The sequence below is a fragment of the Corvus hawaiiensis genome, chromosome 23 (genome assembly GCF_020740725.1).
Source record: "Corvus hawaiiensis isolate bCorHaw1 chromosome 23, bCorHaw1.pri.cur, whole genome shotgun sequence".
Lineage (NCBI taxonomy): Eukaryota > Metazoa > Chordata > Aves > Passeriformes > Corvidae > Corvus > Corvus hawaiiensis.
Genome location: NC_063235.1, coordinates 6,416,832 through 6,436,988, shown reverse-complemented (window position 1 = coordinate 6,436,988; position 20,157 = coordinate 6,416,832). Strand labels below are relative to the sequence as shown.

At 62.2% G+C, this 20,157-nt stretch overlaps 2 protein-coding genes across 2 annotated transcripts; one reads left to right on the top strand and one right to left on the bottom strand.

The window, feature by feature from the left end:
- Positions 1-17: 17 nt before the first annotated feature.
- Positions 18-8,945, bottom strand: MFSD2A (major facilitator superfamily domain containing 2A). Its single transcript, XM_048326831.1, has 14 exons — positions 8,851-8,945; positions 8,639-8,761; positions 7,948-8,072; positions 4,621-4,744; positions 4,385-4,463; positions 4,013-4,182; positions 3,827-3,917; positions 3,178-3,299; positions 2,866-2,949; positions 2,052-2,135; positions 1,635-1,747; positions 1,284-1,427; positions 934-1,110; positions 18-604 (listed from the first exon to the last, which is right to left on the bottom strand). The coding sequence occupies exons 1-14, from the start codon at positions 8,926-8,928 to the stop codon at positions 547-549; spliced, it is 1,572 nt and encodes a 523-aa protein (XP_048182788.1). The 5' UTR covers positions 8,929-8,945; the 3' UTR covers positions 18-546.
- A 5,487-nt stretch (positions 8,946-14,432) lies between these two features.
- On the top strand, positions 14,433-19,148 carry MYCL (MYCL proto-oncogene, bHLH transcription factor). Its single transcript, XM_048326841.1, has 2 exons — positions 14,433-15,048; positions 17,379-19,148. The coding sequence occupies exons 1-2, from the start codon at positions 14,544-14,546 to the stop codon at positions 17,942-17,944; spliced, it is 1,071 nt and encodes a 356-aa protein (XP_048182798.1). The 5' UTR covers positions 14,433-14,543; the 3' UTR covers positions 17,945-19,148.
- The last annotated feature ends 1,009 nt before the right edge of the window (positions 19,149-20,157 follow it).

The window sequence follows — 20,157 nt, the reverse complement described above, 5'->3', positions numbered from 1 at the left end:
AAATCCTTCACACCCGCTGCCGACTTCCCCCACTTTTATGTAAATTAATATTAACAGGTCCTCGGGTTTGGGTTCTGTACAGATATATACAAACAGGAAACAGCCCCGTATTTACATCATTAAGTTAATTAGGCTCTGTAAAAAAAAAGAAAAGGAACAGCTCCCACATTAGTGCCCTCTGTAGAGACAGCAGAGGTGAGCTCACGTCCTGGGCGCGGGGACACTGACAGTGTAATGTACACTAACGATCACCCCCACGGGTGGGCACGGGTGTTCCAGGCAAAACCATCCCAATCCGGCCTTCCCCGCCCTCCAGAGCCCGGCAGGGAGAGTGCTTGTCTCTGGCGAGGCACCACCATGTGTGTAATGTACACTACCAGCGCTCTGTGCGCCCATGCAAGGCACGGGACGGGCACAGATCCCGAGTTCCAGCCGGGGGATGCTCCACACGGCTCCTCCAGCACCTGCAGAGGCACCGGGCTGGGCCAGCCCGGAGGGGACGAGTCCTTGGGGAGCCCCAGTGTGAGCAGACAGAGCCAGCCCGGGTCACACGATGCTGGCCAGTTCTGTGTTGTCCGACTCCGAGCTGCTGTTGCTCTCCTGCCTGGGGGAAAGAGTTGGGAATGAGGCCTGGATTAAGCCATATAGGCAAGGTCTGCATCGCAGTAATATCTGCCTTGGGGCATAGGAGCTTCCCAAGGGCTCCAGAGGGATGTCAGCACCTCGTGCAGCCCCTACACGAGCTGTGGGTGGCAGCTGGGGCGGGTTCCCGCTGATCTCCCAACACTTCACGCCATCCCTTTGGAAGTTGGGATTGGGAAAACAAGTCAGCCCTTCCCTCACGCCACCACCCATGGGTCCTGGAGGATTCCTGGACAAGCCACAGTGTGTCCCAACCCGTCTGATCCTGCCCCCACACACACCCCCACACACCTTAGATCCTGCAGGGCTTTCTTGTTTTTCCTCCGCTTCTCCTCGTCGATGGGATACAGCTTGAACAGCAGCAGGCTCAGCAGGATCAGCCCCACGGGCACAGCGGACACCAACATCTTTAGGGTGAAGTTCACCTGGCCAGGCTGGAAGCAGGCCCGGGTCTGGTACCCTGCAAAGCTGTGGGCAGAAAGGGACCTTCAGGCAAAGGAAATGGGGTTTGCAGGAGGTGAGCTGGACCCTGTGGGGAGAGCTTTGGAGCAACAACCGGATTTAGACCCCATCAACCCCCTCCCAGAGCTTGGGAAGGGCCTCCCTCCCTGCCCACCCTCAGCTCCCATGCAGGAACTCACTCCAGGCTGAGCGTGGAGATGCCCAGGGAGACCCCGGCTGTGAACTTGGTGAAGAAGACATAGAAGGAGAAGAAGATGGCCTCGTGGCCGTGGGAGCAGGGGTGCTGCAGCTTGAAGTCATCGATGACATCTGGCAGCATGGACCTGTGCAGAGAGACGGGTGCTGAACACCGGGACTGGCACAACAAAGCACCTCCTCTCTGCTGAGAGCATTTCCCTCAGGAGCCCCGCCTGGGGCTGGAAACACTGCAGAAAAGCCTTTGGAGGGTTTTTAGCCCCTCTGGCAGGCTCTGGAAGGCCCTTGCCCAGCCCTCGGGTGCGCTGCTGGGCGCGCCAGCCCCTCACACTCACCAGGGCAGGAGGAAGGCGGCTGCCACGCTGATCCCGGCGGCGACGGCCACCACGTAGGTGACAAAGAGGCTACTGTCCAGGACAACCACGGCGATGAGGAAGGGGATGGCAGACTGCAGAGGGGGCAGGGACCAGGTTGGCATCAGCAGGGCCTGGCCCAGACCCCCTGGCTTTTCCCCCTCCCGCATATCCCAGCCAGGGAACCAGAGGTGCAGCGTCCCTCCCCAAGCCCCACAGCACCACTGCTGCTGGCCTTGGGCACATCCAGGACAGCACGAACAGCAGGAGGAAGGACAGGCACCAAACTGTCATTAGCAGCAGCCCCTGCCCAGCTCTGGGCTCTTTTGGGGGAACTCTGCCCATCCCGTGTGGTAAAGACCATCCCCACGTGCACCCCACACCTCAGGGGCCACTCACTGAGATGCCCACGTAGACAGCAGTCTTCTTCCCAAAACGGGTCAGGAACCACTGCCAGAAGGGAATGGTCAAGGTGGCCGAGAGCTGTGGGAAGAGCAGGGTCATGGTGTCACATGTTGGCCCTTCCCAGCCAGGAACAGCTCCTGGCACAGCCTCCTCCCATCCCACGTCCAGCACCCGTGATTTCCACACGCTCCCGGGGCTGGCACAAAGCCACACGTGGTGTGTGGGGCCACCTCCTCCCCCAGTGCAGAGCCCTGGCACCACTCCTGCCCTGACAGAGGGAGGATCTGACTCAATCCTCGGTGCTGGGAAGGGACCTGATCCTGGCACCTGCACACAGCGTGGCCAGGAGCCAGGCTCTGTGGGCACCGTGGCACCTTGGACCTTTCCACCCCACTGAGGAGAGGGCGGGAAGTTCTTCCAGGAATGAGGCAAGCTGGAAAGTGCTCTCAAGGAGCTGTTTTGCTCCATGTTCCTGGCAGTAAACACTGAGATCCTTCTCTCAAAGCAGGGAGGGGAGGGAGACAAGTGGCAGGATTTGGACAAAAGGCCCCCAATGGCTCCTGGTCTCCCTCGTCTGTGGCCTCGTTCCCTCAGGAACAAAGGCCCCGCTGTTCCTGCCAGCCCACCCGGCCTTTGCAGGACACTTGGCAGCTTCTTCTCCCTCCCCTTGTGCCAGGGGGACCTCTGATCACTGAACCTGAGGCCCTGTCCCATGGGCTTCCCTCCCCTCGCCAGCTCCCAGGCAGCACCCACTGGACCCCGCCACAGTCCCAGCCCCGCCAGGGCTCCAGGACAGGGCCGTACCCACCATGATGGCCAGCAGGATGTTCTGGAACTCGTTGCGGAAGCCCAGGGTGTAGGTGCAGAAGAGGGCAAAGTTTCCCTCCAGCAGCTGTGGAAAAGGCAGCCAGGGGTCAGGGGGGACACGTCTGTCCTCACCCAGCTGCACCCCCAGCGCAGGCAGGGGAAGAAAGTGGCCATTCACCGAGGGCACGAGGCCACATCCTCCTCCCTCTGCCTGGGGCAGCTCTGGCCCGTCCATCATGTGCTCCCAAGCCCCTTGGGATCATCCCCACAGCCACCCCCACGCTGTTCCCTGTCCCCAGCCCTTCCAGCTCACCATGAAGGCCAGCGAGGTGAAGAGGAAGCCGGCGATGAGCTTGATGTAGGGCCCGTGGTTCATCACCAGCTTCAGCCCCTGGAAGAAGGAGACAGGCTCATCTGACTGCAGCTCAGAGGACTCTGGGGAGCAGAGATCAGCCCAGCGTTAGACCCCCCCAAAACAGTGCCTGTGGGTGCCCCATCCCGCTGCTCAGCACCCTCCACAACCCCCTGCCCACCCACAGCATCCCAGCCCAAGGGAGTCAGGGCAACCCCTGCCCTCACCCAGGGCTCCTGCAGGCTCATGGAGCAGCCTGGCTGATCCCCCCGGGACAAGCAGGGACAGGGAAGGACAGGGAAGGACAGAAGTTTGGATATCACATCCCCCCGGGATGCCCTGGTTGGCACCGGCAACCTCGGCCAGCTGAAAACGGGCGAGATAAAGGTTATCTCTGGCAGGGCAGAGCAGAGCTAAGTCCTCATGGAGGTGCTCTGGCCTCCTGCCCTTCTGCAGCACCTCCCCAGACCCAGAGCTCAGCTCCACCTGCCCCTCTCCTCAGGGGCTTGACCCACAGATGAGAGGCCAAGAGCTCGGCCAGGCTCCTGGAGAGGAAGGAACAGCAGCGTTTCCACAAGCCCAGAGCATTCCAGCCCCTCTCCAGCCTCACCTCTCTTCTCCCTCACGCCCAGCAGCAGGATGAGGGCGCAGAGCACGTAGAGCCCCCCGATGACCCCCGCGGCGATCATGTAGGCATTTCTCTGTGCAAGAGAGGCGGCAGCAGTCAGGGACGGGGGCTCATCCCGGGAACAAGCCCGGTCTGAGGGGAGCACACGGCAGGGGATGCCCAGCTTACGGTGTCTGTGAGCGACTTGGTGTCGTGCGTCATGTTCAGCTCCTCCATGGCCACCGAGGAGTTGGTCAAGCCGAAGAAGGCGCTCTCGATGCAGGGAGTGTCCACTTTGCCAACGATCTGGCCCTGGATGGCAGTGCCCAGCACGGTGCCCAGCACTTCCACGGTCATACCTGGGGAGGGAGAGGCCAGCGGGACTGAGCACAGCCCTTGTCCACAGCAGAGCATCCCCAGCTGCGAGTCACCGCCTTTCCCAGGGAGAAATGAGCCAGCCCAGCTGTGCTACAGCTCCCTCCAAATCCCCAAGGGAAAGGAGGGAAGAGGGAAAGCAGGGAAAAGGGAAAGGGGGAAATGGGAAAGGGGGGAAACTCTTACGGTAGGCAGTGGCCGAGTCCCGCTCGCTCTGCTCCCTGCTGATGAACATGGTCAGTGCTGAGTAAGGCACGTGGAAGCACTGCAAGGGAACGAGGAGAATTGGCTCAGGGAGGATGCAACAGCCCAAGGGACCTGGGGCAGGGTGGGATCTGCCCCTCTGTGCAGCTCAGCAAGGGGCAGGCAGGGCTTGGAACCCTCCATCCCTTGCCCCCCAGCCCGGTGTGAGCCTGACTCACCGTCACGAGGGTCTGGAAGGCACAGTAGAAGACAAGGTACCACATGACTTGTCCTGTGGAGATGTCTGGCACAAACCAGATGAGGAAGTAGGAGATGATGGCAAAAGGGGTGGAGAAGATGATCCTTTGAGAGAACAAAATGTCAGCCTCATGGGCGTTGAGCTGCCCAGCTCTCCCTGCTTCCACACATCCCGTGGGGTTCAGGCACCTGATCTGGAGGCTCCTGAGCTGCCCCAGGGGTGGCCCAAACCAGGCTGGAGGCAGCAGCTCAGGCCTCGCAGGGTCAGGAGAGCTGACTCAGAGTTCCAGGCAAGAGCTTTCCTTGCACTAACAGAGACGTCTCCTTCCACGGAAACGATTGATCTGCTCCTGCCTTTGGCTTCCACCCCCGGCCCCGACCTCTCCCCCGGGCAGCGCTGCTGTGTTCAGCAGGATGTAATCACGGCCCTCATCCTGGCAAGGGCTGGGGAGCAGCCAGGCAGCTCAGCCCTGCTCCTCAGCAGCCAAAAACCTCTCACCAGCTTGGCTTTGCTGCCAAGGCGCCCCCCCCAAGCCCTGGTCCTGGGGTCAGCCCTGCTCTGCTGGCAGCAGTGGAGCAAACCACCAGCCAGCAGCAGTCTGGCTCCTTCCTCCACCTCTGCCCAGCCTCCCAGAGCTGCGGGAGCGGGGACAGGGGATGCAAAACACAACAGAGGATCAAAGAGGACTGCTCAAGTGCTGGGCCTTGGCAGCAATTCCTGCAGGATCTGCCAGCAAGAGCATCTGCCCTCTTCATCGGGCAGTTCTCATAACCCTCAGCCTGCTGCAGGACAGCCAGGGCACAGCTCTGGCCCACACCAGCACCCCAGGGACACCACAGGCACCCAGGGCCCCCCATCACTCAGGGGAGCACGGGAGAAGGAAGGAGGGAAGCGAGCCAGGTGTTGAGGTTAAACCCACATCTGTTTAGGAGATGGATTTTGCTGGGGGATTTGCGAGCACCCTGCACTCCACAAACTGGGACAGAGGCTGCGTCCTGGAGAGAGTCCAGCAGAACTGGACACGGGACAGAGCCGCTCATGGCCAAGGCTGGCCCTTCACTGCCAGGGTACAGCGAGATTTTTCCATCCGGGCTGATACACAGGACGCAAAGTTTAAATTTAAAGCCGGGGAGGGAGCGGGGAGAGCGAGAAACAGAAACTGCATGGACGGAGAGCAGCGACAGGCACTGCACAGGACCCAACACATGCACATTTTTCCGCGCCCACGTCACCCCGTTGGGGAAGAGGGGGGAGGAAAGCGCCGAGCAGCTCCAGCCCCTCCTCGCCGCCGCTTATCTCGGCTCACATACGTGGAGCCAGGGAAAACGTGGAGCCAAAATGTTGAATGAAATCACCAGAGCAGCGCGGCGGCAACAGCGTCACGCTCGCCGTCGCATGAGCGTCAGATGTGCCAGTTCGCCGTGGTAACCCCCCGGCACCGGGCAGCTGAGCTCCGGCCAGGGCTGACCACAGCTCCTGGCAGCAGAAGAGTGACTGGGAGTAACCCCTGACCCAGGGCGAGGTGATTAAGGCGCGCTCGGAGGCGGCTGCCGTGACGTGCCCCGGCGCTCATTGGCCCCGCTCGATGGTGTGTTCCTTTGTGCCGCTCGCACACCCCTTCCCGGCCGGCTTCAACTGTTTGCAAACGGCTCCTGCCCCCGGAGAAGGTCAAAGCCGGGGGGTTTCTCCGTCACCGACACCTCAAGGAAAAGTTTAGTCAGAGGGAAGTCCGCGGTGGCCAAGGAAATGCGGATCCCAGCTCAGAGCTGGGGACTGAGTGACGTCCACGAGGCTGGGGGAGAGGAGGAAGCAGCCAGGGGATGAGCTGGTGGAAGGAAATGTGCCAAGAAGTGTTTCAAAGAGAAGAGAACTGAAAGGGAGAGAGGTGATGGCCCTCAGGGAAGGTCTCCTCCCCTTTCCAAGGAACTGGAGCGGCCACAAGCTTTGTGCTGGAGCCAGCTGGGCTTAGTCTCACAGATCAGCCCCTCCAGAGCCTGGCACTAAACCCTCACCCACGGCGGGGTCACCTCGCGGGTGTTGAGGGCTGGGGTCAGGCAGCAGCCTCTGAGACCACCCCAGTGCCTGCAGCTCCTGGCTTTGCACACGGGGAAACTGAGGCAGCGCCAGCAGCTCTGCAGCCACAGCAGCAGCACCAGCCTGGGGCTGCGCGGCCCCGCAGAGCCAGAAAAACCTGGGTTTAAGAGGTTTAAAAATCAGCTCGGCTCCATCCAAATTGGACTCAGCGGGCAGCCCTTGAGCCAGGCACAACAGCAGCGAGCTCCGGCTGCCCCGGCGCTGCTGAGGGGCCCAGCGTGAGCCGACAGCTCTGGCTAATTTTAACGAAGCAGGAGCTGCTCAGAGGAATGCGGCCACTTCAGTCCCACCCCCCGCCTCGAGATTAGGGCCAGCAGAGCCATCCCACACAGCCCTGCCGCACGCCCAGCCAGCCCCGCGCTAATCTCCGACCCCAGACCCTGCTGCACACAGGGAGAAGCTATTTCAGGCCACGTGTGTGGAGCCTGCCTTCCACAACAGCCGGCTGCTGCCCAGAGCTATTCCAGGAAAGCCAGGAAGCAGAGGGTATAATCTGCGGGGGAAAGGGCTGCGTCCCTCCAGCTCCAGTCCCCCAGTGCCCACCCTCTGTGTCTTTCAGCGATCCCACAGGCGCACGGGGTTATTTCAGCCACCCTGTCCCCACTCAGGCATTAGCACCCTGACATGCTCCACATCCCGTGCAGGAACAGGTGTTCACGGATATCCTAAGTCTGCCCTGGGTGCAGGCATGAGCCATTTGGGGGTTCACAAAGCCCGTCCCATCTGCTCCCAAGGGCAGCGGGAGCACCCACGTGCAGGCACCCAGATCCATGACAGCTGTCTCCCTGCCCGGGGAGCACCCTCTTGACTGTGAGCCGGCACTTCCAACACCACCACGGATCGACCAGACACACACCCCTGTCCCTCCTCCCAGTGTCTGTGATGCCATCTGCTCCGGCTGCCACCGTGGCCCTGCCAACCCGCCAGGGACTCTGTAGTCACCACAGGAACAAAGTCCAGCGTGGTGGCAGGGAGGTTGGAGCTTGCAGGTGCAGTGACACTGAGGTCAGACCAGAGCAACAGGTACAAACGTGAGGCCTCCCAGCTGCTGGTGGCATCGGGGGCTTTTTGGAGCTCTTGGCACCTCATGTGGGTGAGCCAGGGCGTCAGCACGTCCTGTGCTGGACGCCTCATGCCAGGGGACACCCAAAACTGACTGGAAGAGCTGTGACACATCAGGCAGGGAATGCAGGGTGCTACCGGCAGCTCTTACCAGGGCATCAGGCGGCCGAAGCGGGTCCAGGAGGTTTTGCTGATGAAGAAGCCCACCATGGGGTCCGTGATGGCATCCCAGACTCGCCCCGCAAACAGGATGATGGAGGCATAGAAAGCGTCCACCTGCGGCAGGAGGAACTTGTGTCAGGACCTGCAAACCCCTGGTGCTCCCAGCTGCCCCTCCTGAGCCCCTCAGGACCATCCCAACCCTACCTACTGCGACCCCCCTATCATTTGGGAGCAGTCCCTCGGTCTCTCCCCCTCGTTCAGGGGGATTTGAGGCTCCCAGTACCTTCAGGTGCTGCCCCAGCATGCTCTTCCCACAGGGAATTCCAACATCTCAGAGCAGAGTTCCCCAAACCCAGCACGAGGCAGCCCACGGGCTCTCCCCGCGCGGTTTCCTTCCCTCCGTGTTTCCCACCGACCCGGCTCGCTGTGGGTCCGGAGGATGGGTCCTGTGCCCCCCCAAAACAGCCACCACGACCCCGCTTTGTCCCGCGGGGACCCCAAGCGCGGCAACACCGCGCCCGGGGGAAACCCGCAGCCTCCGGGGGTCTGGCGGGGGTCGGGGCGCTGCCGAGCCCCCCGTAGCTCCATCCCCCGGGCAAAGCGGCACCGGGAGCTCCGGGATCCCCAGCCCCATTGCCAATGCCACCCCCGAGCCCAGCCCAGCGCCAAGGCGGCCGTACCTGAGCTACGTCCAGGAGGTAGATCTGGAGGAAGAAGCCGAGGGCGCAGCCCGTGATCTGGTACGGAGCCCCCCCGATGGCGTAGCACAACTTGCTACAGACCGACAGCCGCTCGCGGCTCTCCTGCAACCGGGATCGGCGTTAGCGACACCGGGAAGCGCCCCCCGCCCCGAGCCAGCCCGGACCCCCCTCCGGCTGTCGCCGGTGCTCACCCTGCGGCGGTGCTGGCGGAGGGCGGGCGGCAGGAGCCCCCCGGCCCCGGCCCGCTCCGAGCCGCCGCCCCCGGCCATGCCGTGCGCGATGAATGGAGACGAGCCGCCGCCGCCCGCCCTTGTACCGGAGAGCCCGCCCCGGGAGGGGCCGCACCGACCCGACCCGCCCCCGCCCTCCTCCTCCTCCTCCTCCTCCTCCTCCTCCTTCTCCTTCTCCTGCCCCACCCCTTCCCCCCAGTTCTCTCCTGCCCGTGTCCCGGTGCTTTTGTTACCTCCTCTCTGTCCCACATCCCCTCATTCCTCCATTCCCCCATCCTTCATCCCTCAGCCCCTCTCTCCATCCCTTCTCTCCATCCCTTGCCTCCATCCCAGCCCTTCATCCCTTAAAATCGCAGAATGGTTTGGGTTGGAAGAGGCCTTACAGCCCATCTCATTCCAGCTCCCTGCCACCTCCCAGCCCCATCCTCCCTGGCCTTGAGGAATGGAGCATCCACCGCCTCTCTGGGCAACCTGTGCCAGTGCCCCACTGCCCTCATCATTAAAAACTTTCTTTATGTCTCACCTAAACCTCCCCTCTTTCAGTTTAAACCATCAGCTCTTGTCCCACCACAACAGGCCCTGCCAAAAAGGCTGCAGGGGACACCTGCAGTGTCCCCCTCACTGGGTGGCCACATGGACATCAATCCCAGCCCCTCTCGGCTGTGCCAGCTGCTGTTTGCCCACGGGGGGCACACACAGACCTGTGTCAGTGTCGTGTCACTGCAGTGACAGCCACCAGCTGCCCTGGACTTGGGCCACCAGGGTTCAAAGATCGCCCTGAGATGGGGCTGCAGAGCAGGGCCGAGCCAATGGGGCCAGCGTGGCACCAGTGCCATGCCCTGAGTGCCACTTGGAGCTGGGCACGGGGATGGGGGCAGGCAGGAAGGACAGGACCTGGGATGCAGCAGAACCTGAGAGATGAGCAGGGTGGGTGGCCCAGCAGCTCCAGGCACTCCCTGTTCTCGGGAACACTGGGGTGGTGTCACCACTGACTCACAGTTTCTGGCCCCTCAGACACCTGCAGTGGGTTCCCCTGGCACTGCCTTGTGGCACAGGGATGCCACCCCTGGGGATGGGGGTCTGTGTGAGCCTTCAGGGTGTCCAAATCAGTGACACAAAATACCTCGAAGCAAGAGAGGAGCAAGGTGTGGACACAGACCTGCCTCAGTTTCCCTCTTCACAGACAAAATCTCTTGCCCAGGAGCAGAGGGCACTCCTGAGGTGGCACTTGACCATCCCGAAGGGACCAGACTTCCCACTGTGTGTGATCCCAGCACTATTAGCTCTGCTCCCTTTGTCCCAGGGGCTCCTCAGCTCCTGGGAATGCTTTTGGCATTCCTGTCCTTGAGCAAAGCTCTCGGGAGCTGCCTCCTGGGCAAACACGGATTTATGGGAACAAAGAGAGAGACAGAGATTGTGCAGAAAGATCAGAGATAGGTGAACTCAGCCTTGCATCTGAAGAGGAGAAGTAGACAGACCAGGATTTCCCTGGATTAGGAGGATTTTCTCCCCCAGATCTGGTATTGCACAATTTCTGGTGGGGGATTTGAGCCCTTCCTCCTCAGCAGATGCTCTGGGGGATCCTCACGGTGACAAATGACCCGCCAAGGGCTGATCCCAGCAGGGATATCGTTGCAGCAGCTCCTGCCAAGCTTGGGGACTCCAGGGACCCACAGGTGGCTGGGGCTGGGCCACCCACAGGGTCACCCTTGTCACCAGGACCCCTCAAATACCCCTCTGACAATGACACTGCACCAGCCTGGCCTCATCCCTCAGCTGGGGACACCACTGGGGCCTCTTTGGGGATGGGATGCAAATGCTGGCCCTGGGGACATGGAAGGACAGGGGCTCCAGTGCACGATGCCATCCCGCCTGCCACCCACACCTCCCGCTGTCACACATCCGGCACAGCCCGGAGCAGGATCTGAGCAAGCGTGAGAGCACCCGAAACCAGACAGCCCAGCCAGGCTGGGCCAGCCAGGATGGGGAGGATGGGCTTGGGGGCAAACAGCAGCGAGGTGATCCCAGAGCTTTTGGGGGGCTACAGACCAGCCTGAGCGTGGGGATAGCACTGCCTGACACCACAGAGCTTCTCCAGGGCTCAGGGCACCTCCTGCTCTCGGGCAGGGCGTGACAGGGACAAAATGGGTCGAGGGAGTGAGGAGGCAGCAGGGCTGGAAGCAGTGGTGCATTTTCCTCTCCTTTCTCTGCACGCTCAGAGCGGGTGGCTGCACGCCCAGGGAGCTGGGGCTGGTGCGAGCCCGGGGCTGTGGGCACTGTCCCCCTCCCCGTCAGGCTGGGCAGCATCTGGTGGTGTTCCTGTAGCCCAAAGGGGCTTGGGATGGCATTTTGCAAAAACCACCAGCCAGGCTCCGTGGCTGCTACCCAGCAGCTTCTTGGGGACAAAGGGGTCACATTGTGTGGCTGCACGTGGCAGCTGCCCTGTGCTGCCCACCCCTCTCCTGTGTGGGACCCTGGGGACCGTGTCCCAAGGCAGAGGGGGACGAGATGGGGCCAGGATGTGTTGGCACAGCCTCTGCTCCCTCCCTGAGCATCCAAGACTCCCATGGGGATGGCAGAGTGGCTCGAAGGCTGCTGCTGCAGCGGGATGGGGACAGCCAAAGGCAGAGCCCCAGCCCAGAACACCCCTGGGACACCCGTCACGCTCGGGGGGTGGCTGCCCATTGCGTGGAAGCGCTCTGGTGTCTCGAAGTTCAAAGCCCAGCCCTGCTGGAAGTGGGGATGCAAAGGGCACAGGGCCCCGGGAGTTGCCCTTGCATCATGTGCGGAGCCGTGCCAGCCACCAGCGGGGCCGCGGCAGCTCCCGCGGGGCTGTGCCAGCGCCGGGGACACGCACTCGGGTGCTGGCTGGGGATCTGTGCCAGCCCCCGGTGGGTTACCCTGTCCCGCGGGTGGCCCCTCTGTCGCTGTCACCGCAGCCCCTGTTTCCGCAGCCGGCGCCGCAGCGAGAGGCTCTCGGCTCATGTTTGCCCAGCGCCTGGAGAGGCCGGGATGAAAGGGCTGCGCGGCCCCTCCAGCCCTCTCCAGCGGTGCTTTTGCACCTTCAAAGCACCCGGGAGTCCCTTGAAGCCGGGACAAGCTCCTGCCTCGCCCTGGGAAAAGCTGGGGGCGTCCCAGAGGCCAGCAGGGAGGGAGGAAGGAGGGAGGGAGGAAGGAAGGAAGGAAGGAAGGAAGGAAGGAGACGTGGCCGGGCGCTATAGGCTGCGGGAGGGTTCGCTCCTGTGCCTGCGGATGTGCTGGTGTTGGAACAGGCGGCTGGAGGCAGTGCCAGCCGTGTCCCCGCCGTGACCACTTGTCACTGCAGGTGCTGGGACAGGACAAACCTCTGGGGCAGCTCAGTCTCTGCCCTCAGTGCAGAGCGATTTGTTCCCTAAGGAGGAAGAGAGGGCTTCACCCGTGCTTCCCGGGGAGGGAAAAGGACGGGAGCAGCTCTGAGGTGGGAGGATTCCACCTGGTGACACCCCGAGGACGTGCCCGGGGCTCCCAGCCTGGCTGGGGACTGGGGCCGAAACAGATCGGAGCACAAAGGGGACATCAGCCCGGACTCCACCGGGATTCCCGGATCCCGCAGCTCCTGCGCCAGCCCCGCGGCCATGCGGGCAGGATTGGGATGCTCAAGGCTGCTCTGGAAGGGCCAGGAGAGCATTTTTAGGGCCATCGCGGGGACCCCACGGCTGGGAAACCACAGCCCCGGGGCAAACTCCCTCCCAGGTGCAGGAGCTGGCAAAGCTTTGCAGGGTCCGCCGAGCCTCAAGCCAGCAAGGGAAGGGCCGGAGCTACTCCGGGACACACCGGGGTATCCCGGGGCACCCCATCTGCTTGGGGGCCCCGGGACAGCCGCCAGCCCAGCGCCCGCTCCCAGCCCTGCTCCTCTGCCAGCCCAGTGCCCGCTGGCAGTGGGGAAACTGAGGCACGGAGCGATGGGCAGCGCTGTCCCCCGGGCGGGGGGTGCCCGGTGCGGTGTCCCCCGAGCGTCGCCGTCCCCGCCGCCGCACGGACGGTGCTCCCGGGGCCCAGCAGGTGGCGCCCCGCGCCCGCCGGTGGCGGCGGACGGGGCCGGGGACCGGGGGAGACCGGGGGGGGCTGTGATGGACCGGGCTGGGCAGCGCTGATTCACGCCTGGCTGGGCTGGACTGGGCTTTTCTGTGCTGGGCTGGACTGGTCCATGAAGGACCGTGCAGTGCTGGGCTGTACTGGGCTGCGCTGGGCTGTGCTGAGCTGTGCTGGCCTGTACTGGGCTGTACTGGGCCGTATTGGTCGCTGGATTGGGACAATTTCCTCCCTCCAGGGCCGGTGCTGAAGTTCCAGCACCAGCCCCCAGTCCCCCCAGCTCCCAGTGCTGCCGGCTGGGGCAGATCCGGTGGCCTCACCCGCACCGGCTGGCGAAAGGAGGGTGCTGGGGCTGGAGTGGGTTCACACACACTGCGGGCGGAATCTGTCGGTTCCGGGTGGACTTTGTACCCCTGTGTGCATGTGTGTGTAACCATCAGTGCAGGAGGTGAAAGCCTCGCTGTGTTTTCACAACATTTATTGCCCTTTCTACAAGGAAGCTGGCGTTGCAGGGATGCAGCATCCTACTGGGCTCTCCCGGCTCCCCAAGGACACAGCGTGTCCCTCTGGACCCCAGGCTGGATGTGCCAGGTGCTGCTGGCGGGAGCTGTGTGTGTGTCCCAGGACATCCCAACCTCCCTCCAGCCCGTGGCTCCTGACATCCCCGGCAGCTCCCAGCGCCTCCACGGCCCTTCCTCCGTGCACGGACCTCGTTCCTCATGGGCACTGCGTCTCCCAGCTCTGTTTTTCTGATGTCCCCACAGCCCCTCCTTGTTTTATTCAGCTTCTTGCTGGAGTTGGTGGCTTTCAGAGGGGAAAAGCTCCCGGCTGGGTCTGTGAGGGCTTTGGGAAGGAGTGGGGATGCCTCCAGGTGGCATCCAGGGTGGCAACCTGATTTGGACACCAACACTAAGTGACCCCACTGCTGCCCAGTGCTGCAGCCACTCTCCTGCCTGTGGTGGCAGCATCCGGTGTGAGCTCGGGAGCCCAACAGGAATGGCGGTGACAGCCAGGCAAGGGGGAACAGATGAGAAAGGGCACTCGAAGATGGTCCCCGGCAGCAGCTGATGCCTCCCTGTGACTTGTCCCCTCTTCTCCAGTTTGCTTTGCCCTCGTGCCCAGGCTGGTGGCACAGCTGCGTGTCCCTCCTTAGCGCTTGCAGAGGGGGATCCCCCAAGCCCTGCTCCTCCCGGTGGGCCAGGGACAGCGCTGGGAGCCCGGGGGACGCTCCTGGGGGCAGCAAGGAGCCCCCAGCCCAGCGCACGGGGTGGCTGCTGCTTCAGAACCCCCTGAGCATCCCCGGTAGGGGACCGGGGACCCCCCTCACCGTGTCCCCCCGGGTGGGCGGGGCACAGGGCACGACCACGCCCTTTATGCAAATCCCAGCGCGGCGATTGGTGGGGGCGGGGCCGGGCTCCGCGGCCGGGCTATAAGAGCGGGGGGGAACAATGCGCCCGCGGTCCCGGCTCGGGGGCTGGCGCCGGGGTGGGGGTCCCCCCTCATCCCTGGGGCTGCCCCTCTCCTGAGAGCGGCTCTCGGGGGTGTCCCCGTTTTTCTCTCGGCCGCCCCCTTCCCCAGCCGAGATGGAGTTTGACTCGTACCAGCATTACTTCTACGATCACGACGCCCAGGAGGATTTCCACCGCTCCACGGCGCCCAGCGAGGATATCTGGAAGAAGTTCGAGCTGGTCCCCACACCCCCGCTGTCCCCGCTGGCTGTCCCCGGGGAGAAGGGGTGCTGCTCGGGGGCGGAGGAGCGCTCGGGATGGCTCTCCCGATATTGCCTCTCCGGGGAAGAGCCGGAGTATCTCATAGGGACGGGGCAGATCTTCGGGAACCTGAGCGCTTTCATCCTCAAGGATTGCATGTGGAGCGGATTTTCAGCGCGGGAGAGACTGGAGAAGGCGATGACGGAGAAACTTTCCACGGGCACGCAGAGAGCCACCCCGCACAAACCGTCCTTCGCGCAGGATTTTGGGTTCAGCAGCTCCGTGAGCGAGTGCGTGGATCCCGCTGCCGTCTTCCTTTGCCCGCTGGCCGAGAGCAAGATCCCCGCATCCTCGGGATCCGAGGGCCAGAGCGATTCCGGTAAGGGGTGGAGCCGCTCCGCCGCAGAGCTGCCCAGCCGGGTGCCCCCAGCCTTGCTGGAGCCCGGCGTGGGGAACACGCGTGTCCACACATGTGCGTGTCGGGAGCCTCCCAGCCAGGCTGCGCCTTTGTTGGGACTCCAAGCGAGCCCCGGTCCCGGCCCCACGAACAAAGCGGGCTCGGCTGCTCCCCTTTCCAGCGGGGTTTCTGCTGGGGAGCCCCCTGCCCCTCTCGGGAGGGTGCGTGGGGCTCCCTCCGGCTGTTGCGTGGGACTCTGGTGGCCCCTTTCCCTCTTCCCGGCGCCACGGAAACCTCGTGGGAAGGTCGAAGGGCAAGTTTGCAGCTCACCGTGGAAAGTTTGGGGTTCCGAGCGCTGCACCGCGCTCTGCCGCCGGCTCGTAAATTCGGCTGCTCCCCCTGCTCCCTCCCACGGCCCACCCGGGACGGGCTTCCCTCGGGACAAAAGGCAAAATATGCTCTGTGGGCAGCAGGTTTGGGAGCAGCGGCGTGTCCCCCGAGGCGGTGGCTCGGTAGGACGGGCTGGAAGAGCCGCACCGGCTGTGGCGCGTCCCAGCCCAGCCCCGGGGCACGTCTGCCTGTCCCGCGTGGGGTGTGTGTGTGTGGGTGTTTACACAGGGGTCGGGCTGGGACCTCCGACACCCACCCGCCAAGGGCAGCGTGGTGCCACTGCATCTCTCCAATGTCACGCCAATTTTCGGCGCTTATTTGCGAACGCTCTCCACAAGCCCCGTAGCCCCGTCGGGGCCCGTGCGTTGTTTCCCTCGCTCCCACCGAGGCCGGGCCCACTCGGCTGCCGTGGGAGCGCTGCCGCGGTGCCGTGACCCCGTTAATAAATCTGCCGGTGGCCGCCACCTGCGCCGGTGAGTCACGGCGCGGGGCTTAATGCCATTAGTAGCCCGGGGACGGTAAGCCAGGTCGCGGGCGTTAAGAGGCTTAACCCAAATATGCGGGGGCCTGGCGGGGGCCGCGGGGATGCCGGTGGGGTCCCGGTGGGGTCCCGGGGCCGCGGGGGTCCCGGAGGGGTCCGGCCGCGCCACGTGGGCGCCGAACAAAAAGCAACAGATTGCAAACAATGAGAGGGGCGGTGCTGATGGACAGGAGCGCGGACCAATGGGGTGGCAGGACAGCAGGCCGGCCCCGCGGGACAGCCAATGGGAGGCTGCAGGGGGCGGGGCTACGCGGCCTGACTTTTATTAATGAGCGCGTGTGTGTCCGGGGCTGAGGCCGAGCGGGTTGTGACACCGATGAGTGACCCTTCCGCCCCCCCATCCCGGTAGCTCCAGTAGCAGAGAGGTTCGGGCTGGTTGGGTTGAGCCCCCAAAGCCTGGACGGTTTGGGGTATCAGCTGGAGCCGCTAGCAGGAGCCCACCACTGGCCCCCTCAGAGGAGGGCGGGGGCCAGGCCTCTGCCCGCGATGCTGGTGGAGGTTTGAGCATCTCGGGAGACCTTTAGCAAGTGGCTGTATTTTCCCCCAAAGCCTAGGGAAAAAGTTGGAGGCCCATCCCCTAAAGTGAGAGCGACCGCGGTTGTGTCTGCAGCCTGGTCACCTCGCTGTCCCCAAAGCCAGCTTCCTGCCACCGGGCTTTGCTGAGATGGGACAACTGCGGTGGCAACAGGCAGAGTGCTTTGGGGCCAGTTATGCTTTATTTAGGTCTTTCTGTTCATGGGCTTGAGATGCCTTTGAGGTTCAGAGTCTGCTGTAGGGACCTCTTCACCTCTCCCTCCCTCCCTGCACAGTGGGGGATTGTCCCCTCGGTCCCCGGGAAGCCAGGGCTGAATGGGCTTTATCACTTGTGAAAAGTAACAAGTCACCGAGGTGGGAAGCTGCAGCCAAGGGGAACAAAGGGTATTTCTGCCCTTCTATCCCTCATTTACAATTCCAATGGGCCATGAAAGCGCCCGACCGGGATGAACTTTGGAACCAGGCTGTCCCAGCATCCTGCTCCTCCAGTTCCCCCCCGCCACGCAGGAGGGCTCGGGTGATTCTTGCCTGATGATCCTTTATGATAAGCACGTGTTGCTCCTGGTGCTGAAGTGAGGCAGAAGTAAAGCCTCGCCGTCCAATTTTGGGGGACCAGGCGCATGAAACAGGGAGGGAATTCCACTCCTTCCCACGTGATGGTATTGGAAAGGCACTTAAATCACTCAGTCCCTTCTGGAGGTCACAGAGTTTGCAGTGCATGAGCAAGCTTTAGTGGAGTTTCCATCCCCAGGGAGCTGTGGGGATACCCAGAAAGGTGACGAGGGGTGACTGAGGGTTCCCAACTGACGGGGATTTGTTCTTTCTTTGCCGTGTCGGTTGCGAGCAGAAGGTGAAGAGATCGACGTGGTGACGGTGGACAAGAGACAATCGCTCAGCCTGAGGAAGCCGGTCACCATCACGCTCCGTGCCGACCCCCTGGACCCCTGCATGAAACGCTTCCACATCTCCGTCCACCAGCAGCAGCACAACTACGCCGCTCGCTCGCCGCCGGACTCCTGTCCCCTGCTGGAGTCACCCCAGCAGGACCAGGAGGAGGACGAGCCACCCGGTGCCGTGGAGCCGGCCCCTGCCATGGTCCTGCCTGAGCCCAGCTTGCCAAAACCCAGCAGCAGCCCCGGCTCCGACAGCGAGGACGTGGCCAAGAGGAAAAACCACAACTACCTGGAGCGCAAGCGGCGCAACGACCTGCGCTCGCGCTTCCTGGCCCTGCGGGACCAGGTGCCCGGGCTCGCCAGCTGCCCCAAGACCCCCAAAGTGGTGATCCTGAGCAAATCCTCGGAGTACCTGCAGTCCCTCATCAGTGCTGAGAGGAGGATGGCAGCCGAGAAGCGGCAGCTGCAGCTGCGCCAGAACCAGCTGCTCAAACGGATTGCTCACCTCAAGGGGCACTAGCACCCAGCGTGCCCCCTGCCCTGGTCCCCACAACCCCCCAGCTCCTTCTCAATTTGCACATTTTTTTATTTTTTGGTTGCTTGTCGAACTGTTGGTCTCGGGGGCTGGAGCACGTGGCAGTGGCTGCAGGAATGGGTCCACAGTGGAGACCCCATCACCTGCTTGGGGTTGGCTTCTTGGCACCGGGTGTTGCAAGATTTCCCTTGTCCCTTCTGTGAAGCTTCCTCAGTGACTGCTCCAATTCAAGAGCTCAAATCTATCCCTCCTCCCCAGCAGCCCCTGCACCCCTCTCTGCCATTTGCCACCGACAGCATCGCTGGGAGCTGCCCCTGGGCATCCACCTTGCTCTAAAAACCCCAAGCAACCACGTCTGCCTTGGCTCCTGGAAGCAGGCACAGAGCCCAGCACGGGGCTCGCCTCTGGATGGATCCCATGGAGATGGTGAGGGCAGGATGTGTCTCTCACCGGGATGAGCAGCACCCCGTGGGCAATCCCCTTGCTCGGCTGGACCGTACCTCACTTCCTTGTCACTTCACACAGTAGCTGGTCCTGGATTTTTATGTTCTAGAAACTGCTGCTGTAACTGCGAGTCTTATACTGGAGGCTGTGTTTTTATACTGTATTTTTGTACCACTTTTTGAGAAGTATTGGTAAAGAGTTTGCTTTTTTATATATATATAAATATATAAAAACTTTTTTTTTTTTTAAAGAGGGATTTCCTGCTGTGGGGGAGGGCTCAGTCCTGCTGCACTTTAGGGAGATCAGGAAGGGGCTGGTTCCTGCTGGACCCTTGAGCTGAGTCCTCGCAGAGGCCGTTCACCCCCTTGCAGCTCTCCAAACCACCCATTTGCAATAACAGGGGATTTTATCCCTTTCCCATCCTTGTGAGCATCCTTGTGATCCCTTTTCCCACCCTCGTGAGTTCTCCTTCACCAGCAGCCACTTAAAATCCCCAGCAAAGCTTGCAGGGGGCAGGTTGGGCTGCGCTGCCTTCCCTGTCTGTGCCCTTCTGCTGCCCAGCCTGCGGTGGGCTGTGTGGGTGGCAAAGTCCTCTGTCCCCTCCCAGGGGTGCTGGCAGGGGTGGTCCTGCAGGATGGCACCCTGGGCTCCCTGCTGACCTGCTGAGAACTGTTAGAGTTAACACTGGTTGGATTTAGCACTTTCTTCATTACCTCACACTTCATAAATAAATAAGTTTGCAACAGCCTGGGTCTGCTTTTTCCATGCTGTGGGTTGCCATGCTTCAGCTTGGTGCTCCTTGGGGGGCTGCTCTGGCTCATGGGTTTTGGGGTATCCTGGGCTTGAATAGAAATCAATCTATTTTACACCAGGGCTCAGATGCACCAAGACTGAGCTCTTTGTCCTGGTTTTCTCCCAGCGATCGAAGAAGAAGTGGTTGTGGTGGTGGGGCCGGGGAAATGAATCACCTGGATTATTTTTCTTCCTTTTAAGTGGTTTTATTGGCAAGGAAGGGCAGAGAGCCCAGGTTGGGCTCGGAAAAGGCTTTGATGTAACTATAAACCCCCCTAACGGGGTTTGGGGCAGGGGGTGTGGGGTGATCGCTGCCCCACAGGTCAGGGGCCGGGGCTGTGTCTGGCAGTAACCCTATAGGGAGGGGGGAATGCAATCCACTCGCTTCCAGGGGCATCGGAGAACTCCATCTCCCAGACCTGCCAAGTGGATGAAATTATATATATGTGTGTTCTCCCTGCTGCCCCCAAACCCGATGCCTTTGGGTTTCCTTTGTCCTGGCAGCAAAAGTCTCACTCTCAGTGCAGGAGGGACGTGGGATTATGTTACTGCTGAGGAGCCAGGAGCGAGGAGCTGCTGCTGGAACCTCGATCACCCGGGGGAAACCAGCCTTAAACAGCAACGATGCCACACAGCAGCCCTTAAACACCCATCCCCTTCGCTTCCAGCAGCGTTTCACACTCTGTGTGTTGCATCACATGGTGTCACAGCCTTTCAGAGCTGCATTAAAAGGTGCTCCCGTGACCCACAGCTTAACCAGGGAGCGGGGTGACCTAAATCTGACACCTCGCCCATGCGCAGGAAACAAAGCCCAGATGTACCAGCCCCTCAAACGGTTTATTTTCGCTGTGTTTTTGTGGCACTCACACTCAAAGCCTGGTGTCTTTTGTCAGCTCAAGGTGACCCTCCTGAGGTTTTTAGTGAGTTGGGTTTTTTCTTTTCATGCTGAAGGCACATAGGAA

What these genes read in the sequence shown, in the direction of transcription:
- MFSD2A (XM_048326831.1), bottom strand. Translation starts at nt 8,928, where the DNA reads ATGGCCGGGGGCGGCGGCTCGGAGCGGGCCGGGGCCGGGGGGCTCCTG. An exon ending in ACCTCCTGGACGTAGCTCAG is followed by an intron (nt 8,073 to 8,638) that starts GTACGGCCGCCT and finishes CTCCTGCCGCAG; the next exon opens with GTGGACGCTTTCTATGCCTC. An exon ending in GCCGCCTTCCTCCTGCCCTG is followed by an intron (nt 1,428 to 1,634) that starts GTGAGTGTGAGG and finishes CTCTCTGCACAG; the next exon opens with GTCCATGCTGCCAGATGTCA.
- MYCL (XM_048326841.1), top strand. Translation starts at nt 14,544, where the DNA reads ATGGAGTTTGACTCGTACCAGCATTACTTCTACGATCACGACGCCCAG. An exon ending in CGAGGGCCAGAGCGATTCCG is followed by an intron (nt 15,049 to 17,378) that starts GTAAGGGGTGGA and finishes GGTTGCGAGCAG; the next exon opens with AAGGTGAAGAGATCGACGTG.